This window comes from Lissotriton vulgaris, chromosome 12 (genome assembly GCF_964263255.1).
Source record: "Lissotriton vulgaris chromosome 12, aLisVul1.2, whole genome shotgun sequence".
Lineage (NCBI taxonomy): Eukaryota > Metazoa > Chordata > Amphibia > Caudata > Salamandridae > Lissotriton > Lissotriton vulgaris.
The window spans coordinates 680,024,784-680,041,121 of NC_141700.1; the positions used below are offsets into that span (position 1 = coordinate 680,024,784).

A 16,338-nucleotide genomic window follows, 5' to 3' on the forward strand; every position below is an offset into this window, starting at 1 on the left:
CCGCTGGGTCCTCAATTACTTCAAGGATGGTGCGTGGCCTCCACGGCCGAAGCCGCCGTGATTATGTTTCCAAAAAAGTGCTCAGATTTAAGGTCGCACTCCGTTGCAGTGTAGGTGAGCAACCTTTTATTTAACAGTATGCCATTTCTCCTCCAGTTCGTGATTTTTAAGCCTTACGCGTTTCGAAGGTTTTGTCCTTCTCTTCAGAGGCTCCACACACAGCGAGTCGTTTATCAACGCTGCACCACCTGCTGCCTAATTTGAACTGCTCTGATGAGCCTTCAATGTGCTCGTCATTTCACTTCCACTCAGAATTGCAGCCTGGGTGATGTAGTCCATTTACTTATATATTTACATATATATATATATAATTATGCCACACTCCAGGAGTTCCTTTTTCAAAGCTTTTTAATTGCACCACAAAGCACCAATGCATTTCGACTGAAAAGTCATCACGTATACATACATATACATAGATGGAGCATTTATTGGTTTGTTAATAACTTGAGCCTCGTTTGTCAAAGCATCAAAAAAAATTCCCAGACAATAGTTAACTACCTCAGTTCCTTCCTTGAATATTTCAGAGAAATAGGTCAAGCGTGGGCCAAGAAAAAAGGAGGACCTCATACAGTAAAATCCCAATTCATTTTCCATAGACCTCCTTTCGCAGGGCTACAGCAAAAAATGCTAAATTGAATTAAACTAAATTCGCCATCAAGCCACATCTTGGTCCACAGATCATGCTTTTTGTGATTTAGTGCAAATCCGTTCAGTAGTTTTTAAGAAATCAAAGTAAAAAAATAATTGTATCGTTTGGCAGTTGGACTCGTGAGGCCAGTTTTTCTCATGGGCCTTCACGCTCCTGTGGGAGCAGGAGACTCCAGCGAGAGCGCTGATTGGCTGGCTGTTGGAATGTTAAAAATGAAATGGTCCCCATTACTGTTTACTGTGAAAAACTAGAGATGGTGTTTATGAGAGCCTACTATTTACGCCCATTGGCTTGATAAGAATTGTGTGTACAGCGCAGTCTGTTCCCACACTCTACCATGCTTACCTATTATTGGAGAGAGGGGTGTTATCAGGAAGGAAAGACACTTGACATAGCATAATATGCAAACCTGTCATCCAAGAGAGGTCTCAGCGGAAAGGGTAGTCTCTCCATACAGTACTAAGCACACGTATTATCTGAGAGAAGTCTCTACAGGAGAGGCCGATCCATGCACACACTATGCTATGCTAACCCATTAACAGAGAGAGGTCTGACAGGAGAGGTCAGTCCATGTACACAACATAATATGCAGACCTGTCATTTGAGAGAGAGGTTTGACAGTGCAGGCCTGTCCCTCTCCACTTGCTCCTAAACACACAGTCATCTGAGAAAGGTATGACAGGAGATGCTACTTCATGTACATACTATACTATGCACACGCCCATCATCTGACAGAAGTCTGACAGGAAGGAGTCTCTCTGCACTCACTACTACGCACATCCGTAATCTCAGAGGTATTCAGTATAGAGACTATCTCTTCCCACACCCTCCAATGGATACCAGTCATCTGAGAGAGGTCGGACAGAAGAGGCCTGTCCATTGATGACTACACACACCTGTTATCTGAGAGAGAAGTCAGTAATCAGTCAGTCAGTATTTATAGAGCACGGATAATTACCCCCAAGGGTATCCAGGCGCTAATGTCTCGCGTGTCTCTAGCCGAAGATCAGGGTCTTAATTCTCTTCCCGAAGTCCACCAGGGTTGGCGCTGTTCTTAAATGGGGTTCTTCCAGGACTTAAGGGTGAGGTAGGAGAATGAAGGATCTCCGCTGTTGCTCTGACGGATGTGAGCGAAGGCACAGAAACAGAGAGCAGTTGTCTGGAGGTTGGTAGAAGTTCAGCCAGTGGTTGATGTAGGCTGGGCCATGGTCGTGGAGGGCTTTGTAGGTGAGGGTCAGTGTCTTAAACTGGCCTCTCTTCTGTACAGGGAGCCAGTAGAGGTTCCTGAAATGGGGTGCGGTGTTGGTCTGTCTGGCAAGGTCAAGGATGAGTGGCGGCTGCGTTGTGTATGGTCTGGAGTCTCTTGAGGAGTTGGGTGCAGATTCCATTGTAGTGTGCATTTCTGTAGTTTAGACGAAGGGTCATGAGGGCTTGGTTGACCTTTTCCTGGTGTTGGTTGGAATCCATATGAAGATCTTGCGTAGCATGCAGAGGGTGTGGAAGCAGGATGAATTGGTTGGGTTGACTTATCTTTTCATAGTGAGTTTGTTGTCAAGAACGATTCAGAGTTTAAGTGCATGGTCCATGGGTGTGGGTCTGAGCTCCAAGGCCATGAGTTATCGTCCCACGGTGAGGAGTTGCTTTCGAAGATCAGCACTTCCGACTTGTCTGTGTTGAGCTTCAAACAGTTGGTCCTCATCCGGTTTGCGACATCTATTATGGCTTTTTGAACTTTGTCCTGGTGGTGGTGGAGTCTTCCGTCAGTAAGAGGTTGAGTTTGGTATTGTCCACAAAGCAGATGATGTTAAGTCATGGGATCGGACGATGTCAGCCAGTGGGGTTATATAGGTGTTGAGCAAAGTGGGGCTGAGTGATAATTTTTGAGTGACGCCGCAGATGATGCTTTTGGGATCGAAGGTGAAGGGTGAAATTTGTATTCTCTAGGTCTGTCCCGTTAAGAACTGGTAGGTCTGTCCTGTAAGGAGAGGCAATTTCTTACCCACACCTTACTATGCACCCGTTATCTGAGAGAGGGTTTGAAAGGAGAGGCCAGTCCCTCCCCACTTCCTACTACACACACCAGTCATCTGAGAAAGATATCTTGAAGTAGAGGGCAGTCCCTCTTACACTACTATGCACACCTGTTATCTGAGATAGAGATATGAAAGTAGAAGCCAGTCTATCCATACAGCCTACTACGGTCACCTGTCATCTGAGAAAGGTTTGGAAGGAGAGGCCGGTCACTCCCCACACCTAACTATGCACACCAGTCATCCGAGAGAGGTCTTACAGGAGAGGGCATTTCCTCTCCACACACTACTACACACATCTGTCATCTGAAATGTCTCAAAGGAGAGGCCAGTCCATGCACACACCTTACTACGCTAACCAGTCATCTGGGAGAGAGGTCTGGCACGAGCGGCTAGTCCATGAATATCCTCAAATAGGCACACCTGTTTTCTGGGACAGAGGACTCAGCGGAGAGGCCGGTCTTTCTTCCCACACCCTTCTACACACCCCTGTGATCTGGGAGAGAAGTCTGTAAGAGGTGGCCAGTCCATTTGCACAACCAAATATGCATACCCATGATCTAAGCAATAGGTCTGACCGGAAACTGCAGTCTCTCTCCACTCACTACTGTGCACACCTGTCATCGGAGAGGTTTTAGTGGAGAGACCAGTCTCTCTAAGCACACTAGACTATGCACACCAGTCACCTGAGAAAGCACTCGGGAATTAGATCTCTGTTAATTCCAGAATCTTACTACAGTAACCAGTCATCAGAAAGAGGTCTTACAGGAGAGGCCAGTCCATCTACACCCCCTACAAGGGAAACTAGTTATCTGAGAGAAAGGTCTGAAAGGAAAGGGCAGCGTCTCCCCACACACTACTATGCACATCCATTATCTGAGACAGATCTGATATTAGAGGGCAGTCTATCCATACAACCTACTATGAACACCTGTCATCAGAGAGGTTTGAAAAGAAAGGCCAGTCCCTGAACACACCATACCATGTACACCCACCATCTGAGAGATAGGTCTCAAAGGAGAGGCCAGTCCATTTACCCATCCAATAGATGCACAGCAGTAATCCAATAGAAAGAACTTAGTGGAGAAGGCTGGCTTTATATGTGGTAATGAAATTTCTTTACTAAAAAAGAAAAACTAGAAATTTACTGAAAAAAAACAAAGCTTAAAGTAACGTTATAGTTAGGTGTAATGAGATTTTTTTCTGTTTAAACTAAACCTTAGCAATTCACGGAACTAAACAAAGGTTAAAGTAACATTACAGTTAGATGAATTTCTCAGTGGCAACATTAACGTTTTAAATTTTTAAAAATCACAGAAATTCAGCAGATCTGTTTAGCAAAAATAACTATAACTTGCACACCCACCATGCACTGCTTATGACACCGTATGACATTACTCATGACCTCAATGAGATTTATGATATCACTGACGACATCTCATCCAGAAATCAGTGACAAAATGAATTCACGTATAGTGAAGATGACTAGACTATAGATATAGAGCTGAATACCCACCAAACAAGGGTGCTTCCTCCTAACAATATAAAGTGTTTTTTTGTTTGGTCGAGATGGCCTCACACTCCTCTGCATCAAAAACGTGGCATTAAAACCGATCGGAAATGTGCTTGGGTCACTTTCTTAAGTTGAGCCTATGTAAAATGGCAGTAATTATGTTTTTATTTTAAAGGCCAGGGGGCTGTAAACCACCCCCTCCCCCAACCCTGAGCCTGTAATAGGCCTGGGGACCCCCCTGGGGCTCCAAGAGGGTACCCTTAAACACATTGTGGACTGCTGGGGGAGCACCAGGGCCCCCACGTCCCCAGCTGGCTACACACGAAGCAGGAGCTGGCATTGTTCCCAACTGGAGGGAGAATCTATTAATGTTACTCCCTCCAGGTGGGAGCAATCTTCTGTTGCCCAGCCCACATAAGTGCAGGCATGGAACCAGAGTAGAAGTCTACTCCCAGCTGGCAGGAGAATAAAGCTCCTGTCCACTGGGAGCAGAAGTGTTTGCTCCCGTTTGGCAGGAGAAATGAAAATGCTCCTGCCAGACAGAAGCAAAGATTCCTTAACTGCACCAGTGCAGTCAAAGAAACAACTGTGTCCCGGGGATGGGCTTCCCCAGACACAGCAATCGAGCAGGCCCTGGGGCTGAAAACAGCTGGGGGGGTGGGGAGGGGGGGGGGCGTGCCCTGCTTTCCCTTAAAGAATTAGAACAGCCTCAGGGATTGGGACCCGGGGCCAGATGGCTTAGGGGAGGGAGGCCCTACTCGCCCCCCCTCCAAATTTGCTACGAAATATAAATGGTGGCCACTATTTTTTTATAGCAATCCTGACTGTACGGCAGGATCGCAGCAAAAACCGCCAAATTACTTTTTCATTTTCTCCTTAGTTGTAGTCCCTATGGGTCCTCCCATGGGGCCTAGGATAGTAGGGTAAACCTACCCAACCCACTTATATTATTTTTTTAAAGTTCAGGACAGGGTACTAAGCCCCCGAGTTGTGTAACGGCTGGCAGCAACATTTTTCTCATGTTGCTGGCAGCCAATCTGAGCGCTCACTCCCAAGGGAGTCCTGCTCCTGCATTAGTGAGCTGGCCCCTGGGCCAATCAGAATGCTCTATTTCTAAACTGGTGCTCTCACAAGACTCTTGCGGGCAGGAATCCCTCGGACTCGAGTGCAATTGGCATACACAGTGCAGCGGTTACACTTACGCTCACAACTGCTACGGGAGCCTGCACACACACACACGTCTTGAGTTTTAAACCTCACACCACAGTTGTTAAAATTGAATTCCGTTTTTGACAATTAATTCAGTGACACTAATATTCCAGTTAACATTTATTTATTTGGAAGTTTCAAAGGTGGTTTGAGTCCCACTGTATTTTTAGGATCATGGAACCAAAGCCGGGCTCTGCTTTCCTTACAACCTAAGAAATCTAATTGTGTCCTTACTCATGCTGAGGGCCATGTAATTGTGGATTTACAGTAGTTTTCGCTTACTCCGCCTTTGGCTGCAAAATATGCATATTTCAATCGAAACATATTTCTAGCTCAAACATATCAAAAATTACTGAACTGGTGCTATATGTGGCACATTGCAGTGCCATACTTGTCGCAAAGGTCAACAGTTCCCCTCAGTTTTCTGATAGTTATGTTCAGGTGTTAAGCAGGTAGTATGGACGTGAAACGTTTACATACATTAAAACTGTATGATCAGAAGTGACAAAACAGCAAAATACTATCACTAAATGTGCCATATTATGCAGTATAATATGCCTTTTCTTTTCTCATGATGTAGTAAACTGTGCCTCAATTTGCTGACCACATAATTTCACGGCCCTACTCCGCCTTAACCACACTTACATTTATTGCTATGTAAACTGTTAAAAAAAGGGCACGGAGTCTGTTAGAAGTATCTGTCAGAAGAGCAAGTTACAAAAATTTAGGAACACTGTTACTGTGCCTATTCTCACAGGTTCATCACTGTCCTCCCTCCTAATTCTCTGCTGTGGTCTCCTACCCTGCATAAAAAGGTTTAAAGTTAAACTGCCAAAATAGAGCACTATTATCTGATTAAAACAAGATGAAAATGACAAACATCCAATAAGAAGCACTTGAGATATGATTTTTTGAAGAGTAAACTGCAAAAACTGCTTAAAAGTCAATAGCGCTTAGGGGTTATTGGCGGACGTGCTGTACTGGGGTAAATCCAAAGTTTCAAGCCAATCGCTATGGAAGGCAAGTCGGCTACAAGACCCAATCAGGGCCCACTAGAAAAGTACCTTGGATGGAGTAGGCTTCTTCGTCGAACACTTGATGCATTGGTCCCGATTCATGTAGTCAGACCCATGCGTCAAGATTTTCAGTCTGGTCCCATGTCCTTATCCAAACCTCTTATGATGCATATGCAGCATTGGTGTTTTTCCATGCTGTCAGATCTGAGGTTCTGTAAAATCTGCCTTGTCCTGTTTTGGTATGGTTCCGTCACGATTTTGGTGATGTTGTACCGTATTTAGCAAGTACGGCTAATATGGAGTGAATTTGTCATGTTAACTAGCAAGTTCATTACGTATTCAGAGACTTTGTCTCGAATATGGGTTCAATTTTGTTCGTGCCTCCATTTTGGTGTTGCCATCACGTAGGCCCATGGAGGTAACTATTCAGAAAAGGGGGTGGTGATGGACAGAGCATCTGAATTAAACAGAATACTCGTACCCAGTCAACAGATCAGGGCTTGATCCATCACCGTTTTTTAGCTCACTGCACCATCCCAGCTCAGAACCTGGCTACATGCAAATTAGTCTGTCCCTGGCCCAGTGCATCATGGAAACAGGGCAGACCAAACTACCAAGCCAATTCTTTTACTGGAAAGGAAACAAGCTTCCGGGGACCGGTTTCTGGCATTACAGCCGTCTTCGGCCCGGCTTGCTTGAATCCTGATGGTGCAGTGAGCGAGGGACTCATGTCTGAGCATACCCTTCCACGCTTATGGTGGACAAAACGATTCAGAAAAGGGGGTGGTGATGGACAGAGCATCTGAATTAAACAGAATACTCGTACCCAGTCAAGGGCTTGATCCATCACCGTTTTTTAGCTCACTGCACCATCCCAGCTCAGAACCTGGCTACATGCAAATTAGTCTGTCCCTGGCCCAGTGCATCATGGGAACAGGGCAGACCAAACTACCAAGCCAATTCATGGAGGTAACTAGACGAACGAAGTTGCATGGGCTTCGTTGTTCATGCACTTATTAACTAAGCCTTTACTTGACTTTAAGGTGCCTTGTAAGAAACTGACCTCTTTATATGAAACTGACCCTTTGCGAGACCAATTTCCTTGGTTGATTGCTATCTGAGATTGCAAGTCAAAGTTCAGGACATCCTCAACTTTTAGCTTTTCTACACATGCCTTATCTTGCTCATTATCTATCATAGTTTCCTTTTTATGTTCCTTCGTTACATGCATTGTGCTTTCAATTTTGGGTTTGTCCGGCTTGTGGAAATTGAATTTGGGGCATCCTAATAATTAACTTGTGGGGTTGGTACAATGTAAAGTGAGCCTTTTTGGAATGTGATAATGTATAGAAATGTTTTTCTATTGGTCAGAATTTGCTGCAGTGGGTGTCCATTTGTAATGTGAATATTGTGTATAAATACTGATGTCTTGCTCTACAAAATTGAGCAGTTTCTTGAGTTGTACACCGTGTTGTGTTGCTGGGATTACTGCTACTAGCTGCAGCTAATAAATTAGATCTCTGACGCCACCTAGAAGTATTCTGTGTCTCTGTTTGCCAAGACAGGAGAACCCGAAGACTTTGGACGTGTCCCTGGTGCCGCTGGGTTCTAAAAACCCGGTTCTTCAGATCCAGTGTCGCGGAACCCCCTTATGATGCACGTGCTGTATTGTAGAGCCTCGCAGTGCTGTCAGAGTAGCAGTGAGGTGCCGTTGAACCTTGCAATCAGGACTATATCAATCATAGAATCGGCACTGTGTCGGCAACAAAGGGCAGTGCGTGAGCGCAAAGTCATCACTGCTTCACTGTTTGCAGGTACACCACTGCAGAATCCACTTTCAAAGCCCAGGACTGGATTGGTACCTCTTGGAAAGACAGGACTCACTTGGCAGAGAACAGCAGCTGAAGCAAAGTTTAAGTCTTTGATGGCCTGAGATTTCAAGAACAGGGGGCAAGCCAGCAAGCCCTTGAGTGGCCGTCCCTCCTACAGCACAGCAGTTCTTCCTGGCAGAATGTCCTTGGACCCAGCACCATTCTGATTTAGGGGTGTCAGTGTCCAGTACCTAGACTCAGTTGTGCATTTGAAGTGGGGGGGGGGGGGGGACAAAGAGGCCTTTGAAGATCACAAGGTCCCTGCCTTTCATGCCCAGGCACCAGACTCAGTACGGGGGGTATGCAGCTCTTTGTGTGGGGACAAACACAGCCATATTCTGGTGCAAGTGCCCGCTCCTCTCTCCCAATCTACCTCAGGAAGGCATATCAGCCTGCTGAAGGGTCATCAGGATGCATGTCACAATCCAACTTCCCTTTGTGTGATTGTCTAGAGGGAATGCACAAGTACTCTTCCTCCCCGCCCCCCAACCAGGCAATACTGCTCAAGGAAGAAAATACACCTCTCAACACCCATCCATGGTCTCTGAACAAACTACATCTTACCACAGGGAAGACATCTGCAGTCAGGTGACAATAGCATAAGGGATCTTTTTGCTTAGACAGCAAAGTTAACTTGTTTTTTAAAGTGTCATTTCTATAATAGTAATATAAAATTCGATTTGACTGAGGTTGGATTTTCAATTACTATTAAAATAAGCCTGTGAACCATTTTTCAAACTACTCCCATACGTAAGTGTAATAGTGTAAACCAGTGGTAGCCTCTGGGAGAGCTGTTATTGCATAGAGAAAAATTACCATGGTTGGTGGGAAGATGGTGTGTGGGTGTGGGGGGGAAGCGGTGTTCACTGCCAGGGCATGTTCAGCATTAAATGCATAATAATTACTTTTCAAATACCATGTACCCTGTCTTTTAGGTATTTATAGCCTACCTTAAAGGTGACATATGTATTAAAAATGAAGGTTTCGGCCTTGAAAAATATTTATTTTGCCTGGTCAAAATAACGGTTTGAAACTGCACACCCAGGTTGCAGTGGCCGGCCTGGAAACATGTTTTACAGTGCTACTTTAGTGGATGGCACAGTTCAATTATTTAATTTCAGATGTCAGTGATGGTATCAATGCTGTTATTGAACATCATGAGTGATGTAATATGTGAGGATAGGAGCAGTGCATGGTAAGACGAGTTAAAATTACTTGATGGGGCTAGTTCTAGTTACTTCAGTTAACTAGAACTGGTGAATGTAAGACTTTTGAACCTTAGTTTTGCAAAAACTAGAAAATTGATTTACACCAAATTACAAAAAACACTTTCTGGATGCAGATATGGCTTTTTTCCAAATGTGGTGCAATTCTGTTCAGCCATTTTTTTCTGTATTGCTGTTCAATGTTCCCTTGGAATGTTGCATTGAGAAAATGGGTTTTCAGGATCTCCCTTTCTCTCGGGCCAAACTTGATGGATCACCCTGAAACTTTCCTGGAGGAAGCTGAGGTAGATGCCACTTTTTTTGGAAAATGTAGGGAAGAATCATCAAATGGAACAAAAGTTATAAGCAAACAAAAGAATTTCCTAAGAAAATGTGGTCCTAACTAGAACTACTCAGTGGTGACTGGTACTGGGCGAGATAGATCGATCCAGCTGTGGTGTAAGGACTATACAATGCAATGAGTTGTGGTGTGTTGGGTGTGATGTAATGACTCCATGTACTTTGTACTTACCTGTGATGTCAATAGATCACAGTAAAATAACTCACAGAACCCAAGAGTGTTGGTCTCGAGCTCAAAAAAACTCAAGTTGAACCTTGGAAGGAACCGAGGAGCAGCTTTGTGTAGAAATTCACCTTAGTGCATAGTGACAGCCATGGCTGCTGCAAGAACAAATGTAATATATAGACAAAGCAATGGATGGCTGTTTTGGGCAGTTCTGCAATAGTGGTGATTCAAACCAAGTACAAAGGCTGAAAGATGTCTATTTTAAAGTTAACTTGTATAAAACAAATTAAAAGATTTACATGTAAACTCCACAAAACAGTCTGATAGAAAGCAATGAAATATATTCCAAGAGTAGATCCACCCCAAAGCACTGCAGGGGTGTTATCACCCATCCTCTAACAGGACAACTGTGACACTGGAGTTCACAAGAATGACAGCATTTGAAAAATAGAAACGCTACAGAAAAGCTAATATAATGCAAAAAAAAGAAACCAGTATGAAAACAGACAAGATCAACATGTGCCTTCCTGTTACTGGGCAGCTTTCTGCTTTCAGGATTTAGAACATATGACTTTACCTTCCTCCAGTCCATGAAAAAGTTTTTCCGAAACACATCCTTGGTGGTGTACTCATGGTCGAGCATTTTTGCAAAGAAACTGGCAACTTCCTCGGTTGCAGAACTAAGTTGTAGATGTTTGCCTAGACGAAAACAAAATAATACATTTAATATTCATATGTCGGAGCTAAAAAAACCTAAATTAAAACCCTCAGTCTGAAAGATGACAGACCCCTAACCTTAAACTTGCAGAACTGAGTCAGAACTAGTTTGATTTTCCAACTGCAATTCAAATGTAACAGTGTGTGTGCCATCTTAGTGATGACAATTTTTAAGCCACTGATTGGGGTTGTCCAAGTTAGAAGCCGTACTTCCTTAATGACCAGTAACAGGCAGAGGCGGCTTCTCAAGGCAGGCGTTTGGACTATGCCCTACCAACTTCAGAGGGAGCAAGTAAAGGCACTGCTATTTGTGTTAGGGCCCACTGCGCCTCAGTGGTGTAGCATATTTGCTATGGGCCCTATTGAAAGCAGGTAAAATGCCCCAGTTACAAAGCGATATACAGGTATACTTGGATGCAGTGGGCTGAGAACTGGGTACCAGTAAAAGCACATTTCTTCATTAATCAAAGCTATGCCCCAGAAGCTCTTACGACATGCCTCACTTCTGTCCTATAGTTTTGGTGTATTCTAGCACTGAGAACGATACTGCTCTGACAATGCACTTAATCCTTCTTGAAGCATCTATCTCAGATTCATCCCACACTCACTGGAACCAACATATTGCTCTGGAAAAACCTATCAAGACCGACTCACAGCATTCTTTGGTTCGGTGGAAGATAATTTAGATAATCCCCAAATTAAAAACTGGTATGTGTAAATGTGTATATTTGCAAATTAGGGCAAGTTGGTATTTGAGCAATTTAAGGTCAAAACAGGAGCTTCTTAAATCCTTTATTTCGGTTACATGAACCATAAAAGGTACAGTAAAACATAAAAACAAGAAACATTTAATTAATTACCAGGTTTAAAATTAATTCCTTGTCAAAATAACTCATGTAATAAAGTTACATCATAAAATGTATTAAAAGATAATATTCAATATAAAAAATAATCAGGAATTCCCCGAGACCCCCTCACTTCAGTTCCCTCATCGTGATGTGCCATATAGAGGACAAGTATCCGGAAACAGAATAAACAATAGAATCATGCATGTGGGTCTACACAGCTGTATGGCGATCGGTAATACTTCGCCATCGGCATAGAGGGATGATCCAAGAGCACGTTGTTTGAGGTATGCATTACAGTTAAACAGGTGTTCATCATTCTCAATTGCACTGCAGCCCATCAGGCAAGACTTTCATAACTTTTCTTTTTTATTCCATGAATGGTAAAACCTGCCAAAGGCAAAATCCTCAAATGGAATTTTATATAAAGTGCACGTGCAATGGGCCTAGTTAAAAGGTCTTGCAGAGTTCCCCAAATGTCCCCCAGTTTGCCTGGTGGGGCTCCCATTCAAATCTTCTGTAACCATAGATAAGTCCTCAAGGTGACAAACCCCTTGCCTGGATCTTTCGCATTCTTGCTGCGGTGGTGTCTGAGTAGTTCTACCTTCAGCAAGTTCTACTGGGACATTTAGTCAATCAATTTAGATCTAAACTGCTGAATCGGTTATTTACTGGGATGTCAAAGGACGGGAGTACTTCAAAGCGTTTCCCATTTTTTGTACACGCCACTCATTCTTTGTATTAGTGGAGTGGGAGGATAGAAATAGCCAAGAGGAAAGGAGCTTATACCACTACTATCGCTTGCCTAGTCCCAATTTAAAAAGTGGTGCACTGCCCTAGAGTCCCTAACGTTAATTAATACGCAATCCCCCTGTATGTCTTTTTTCTTTGATCCTATCCAGCTTACCCGCCTAGCAAATAGAGTTTCACTCAGGATTTGGGGGGCAAAGGTCTGTGTTTATTTAACCAAAAGAGGACTTTGTTTTTTAACTCCGGGTATTGCTCTGTTCTATTTGGTTCCAGCTCAGGGACTCCAGTGAGAATGCCAGTATAAGGAGTTGGGGCAGGGGGCAGATCTATACATGGCAAAGTATGTTTAATTATTGATCTATTAAGATCAGTGTTATTCCCACAATCTCCCCTGCTAGTGCTCGAAGAGCTACCCTCTGCTGGCATATCAGTTCTAGATGCCACTGGTGCCAGCCCTTGGACAGCTACCCCATCCTTTGCTGCCCTTACTGCTCCAAGGCAAGACCCCCCCCCCCCCCGATACCATAGCGAGATTAGCTGGAGTAGGAAGCTCAGCTACAAAATTAGGTTCTCTATTAGCATTTCGGGGGAGAGTGGCCACCTGAATGCTCTGCTGTATGGAGGACACTTCAGTTATTTTTGAATTATCCAGAGTTTTGCAAAGGGCGTCCATTTTGCTTCCCCATGAGTCTACCTTCAAAGTAAGGTTCTCTAAGTGCTGTCTGAGAACTCCTATCTCACTATAGATGTGCATTTCCAAATGATCTTTAACTTCTCTTAGCAAAGTCGAAGCCCATATCGGGTGCTCAGATGCTAGCTGACTGCTACCATTAGGTGTATTACTCGCAGTCTGGGTCATTGTCCCTACTCTCTTGGAGGAGCTCTCATGCTTTCCCCCCTTTTTTCCTTTGGTTTTCTTGGAGGACTGCCTAGCAACATAACCTCACTTCTCTTATTTCACAAATCACATGTGACTTCCAGTCCCCAAAAGGAACACTATTCGTAAATGCACCACCTGTGCAATTACACCTTTCCACCTCTAGGGGGTATCACCTCGGTGCAAATCCATGTTAAACCTTGCACACTTCAGTGCAGCCCTAAGCTTCATCTCCTGGCTGTAGAATAGAAGTTCAGGCATAAGGTAGGATTAAAAAACATGAATAACCCTTGAGGGGTTCTTTCCTTTAAGTCTCCCAGAGACTAAGGGTGGGGACTGGGGGAGTCTACATTGCTCCTGCAGCTTCCCTGCACCTATTATATAAAAAATGGGGGTGACCCCCTCTTCCGGGGGCCACCATGCACCAAAACAAGCAGCTTTCCTGATGCCTTGCAAGGCATTATGGGGTGCTTCGCGCTCAGTGTGTGAATATTAGAACGGGTTCCCCGCTGCTCCGGGGAGAGCCACGCTGCCGTTGCTGGCGGCCTCACGCAACATCTGCCATTAGTTGGGGCCCCAGTCCCACTTGGACCCCTTACCCAGAGGTGAGTTGAAGAGAAGCTCGGGGAGCCCACCCCCAGCTGCTACTGCTAGCTCCCCGTCTGGCCAGCACACTCGCATGCTGCCGCGGGAGCTGGCGCTTTCATTCTTGTCTGCCTGCACCTGGGGCATTCACTGAGGCTGCCGCTGGTCAGGCTGGGCCTCGGGAAGTGCAATGGCACTCCCCCATCCTTCCTTCTGCCACGAGGGAGTGCGGCGGCACTTCCATCTTCTATTGACAGACACTGGCACCCAGAGTTGGGGTCCTGGGCTCCCAAGATCTTCACGGAGAGTCTGATGGTGCTCCCTGGCTTCATCTTCGGCAGGCCCAGAGTTGTGAGTCCTGGGCCCTTTTGGAATGACTTCACGGGGAGCACGATCGCACTCCCCGGCGGTCTTAGTCGGGGGCCAGGGTAGGCTCCTGGCACCCCTGGGGGCAAATTCACGGGTAGCACAACGGTACTCCCTGACTTTACTTTGTGGTGGCCCGGGGAAGCCTGGGCCCCATAGGCACCTTTCAGAGGGTGCAACGGTGCACTACGGCCTCTCCTTGGTCTAGGAGTGGCCCCCGGGACGTGACCCACCCTGGGGGCATATCCAAAACTGGGGGCGGAGCCCCACGCGCTTCCTCGTTGGTTGCAGCAAAGGTTGCCTATTTTGTAGGGAACATATCTCGGCCCCTGTGTGGGCAATTTTGATAATCTTGCCCTCTTCTTGGCCCTGGTGGCCAACCCTAGTCACCTGGAGCACTCCTCACCACCATTCTTGCAGCCAGGAGGGGGGCTCAGCAAGGAGCTGTCTTCACTGGCTCCCTGCACCAGCTTTTCATCTGGCTCTCCTTTTGAGCCTCTCTTCTCCTTGTGCAAAGGCCCAGTCTCCTCCTCACTGGCCCTGGACTCCCACAAAGGCTCAGTCCAGAGTCCTGGGACAGTCAGGGGGTTCCTCCTTCCAACTGCCCATGGTGCCAGGCTCCACCACCAGTCTTCCTCCACAAGACCACACCCCAGAGAGAGCTCCTCTTCCTGTGCAAGACCTTTTAAAAGAAGTTAGAGGGAGCTGGCAGGAAGGAACTTCTGCCCTATCCTGCAGCAACACATCACCTCTCCCTCCTTCCTGAACAGGCCTCCGGGATACTTCAAAATGGCAGCAGCCCGTAGTTTCATGCCACATGGTCTCTGAAAATCTCCCTTTCCCCCAGCTGACTTCATGGCCCAGCCCGGAGTAGGTCTAGTGCCTGGCACCGGGTGACCGCTGTTGATGGATAACCTGCAGCTTAACCCCATCTCTCCCTCCTGGATAGAAGACCTTCGCCCTTGTAATGCTTGCAGTGAAGGGCTAGGCCTCTGTTGCCACAGCTTGGGGAGGAAGGTATTTATTCCAGCCTGGCAGGGACACACCTGGCCAGGCTCTAATTATGAGCGGAGTCAGAGGAATATGACATTTCTGGATGATCCATACGCAGTACAGATATGGCTTTGGACTCAGCAGAATAGTTTTTTACACAACTTACAGTGTACTTTGGTGCATGTCTAGAATTTGTTGGCCCGGGGGAAGTGAAACTACCCCATGTGGTCCCTGTCTTCATAGGAGAGTAATGGAGTGTTCCTACAATGAAGCTGTAAAGCACACTGACTTTGAAATACATGTGTCTCCCCACATTTCAAATACTATTCCATGTCACCATCCAACTCTGCATATTTCCTGCCACACAATTCCATCTGTACCTGCTCCTGGGATGCGCACAACAGGAATCTTCCCAGTGCAGCCCTTACAGAGTTAAAGCTCAAAAATGAGTACCCTTCATTGCGAGGACAGGGCCTATGCACCCTTCCCTTCGAGAGACGCGGATTCCTCCCGGAGTATGCTTAGAGAGCCTGTGAACCCTGAGGCAGCTGCACCCAGGCCCACCTCTCCTTGGTCTTGGCGCCTTGGGAGACTGTCTAGAGGCCCTCATGAACCCTGGGTATCCTGCACCACACCCTTCTGAAGCACAGGGTCATTTCAAATAAGATAGACCCGCCTGTCTTCATGGTGGTACTACCTCCATCAGCCAGGGACACTCAAGATCCCAACTTGGCCTGCACCACCCTCCTCTGAAGCGCAGGGTCCCTACAATTCATAAGTCTACCTCCAGCATCGAGCTAGGGGAACAACCTTAAGCTCCCGGTCCTGGGGTCCAAACCCCCAGGACCTACCTGATTGGTTACTGGCCATGCATCGCCCCAGCCTACACAACAGATTCACAACACAAGCTTCAGAATGACATCCTGTTGCTTTCTTGGGTAACCACCTACCCTGACACCTCATGGTCCACAACTAACCTTTCCCTGTAATCTAGGGAGTCTGCCACCTGAGGTTGTTCGTTGGATGCTGGGGGCGAGGGCGAGGCTGGCAGAGCGGAGCTGGCGGGCTGGTGTGTGGAAGCGAAGTCTGCTGTTCAGGTAGGCTAGTTCGGTGTTGTGGAGTGCTT

The 16,338-nt window shown here is 46.0% G+C and overlaps 1 protein-coding gene across 1 annotated transcript in view; it reads right to left on the bottom strand.

Annotated features, from left to right (window-relative positions):
• LOC147677998 (DNA topoisomerase I, mitochondrial-like) overlaps positions 1-16,338 on the bottom strand; it is a 1,183,590-nt gene that overhangs the window by 661,687 nt on the left and 505,565 nt on the right. Inside the window, exon 16 of the mRNA XM_086945880.1 lies at positions 10,657-10,778. Coding sequence (XP_086802006.1) covers positions 10,657-10,778 — 122 coding nt within the window. The remainder of the gene's footprint in view (positions 1-10,656; positions 10,779-16,338) is intronic.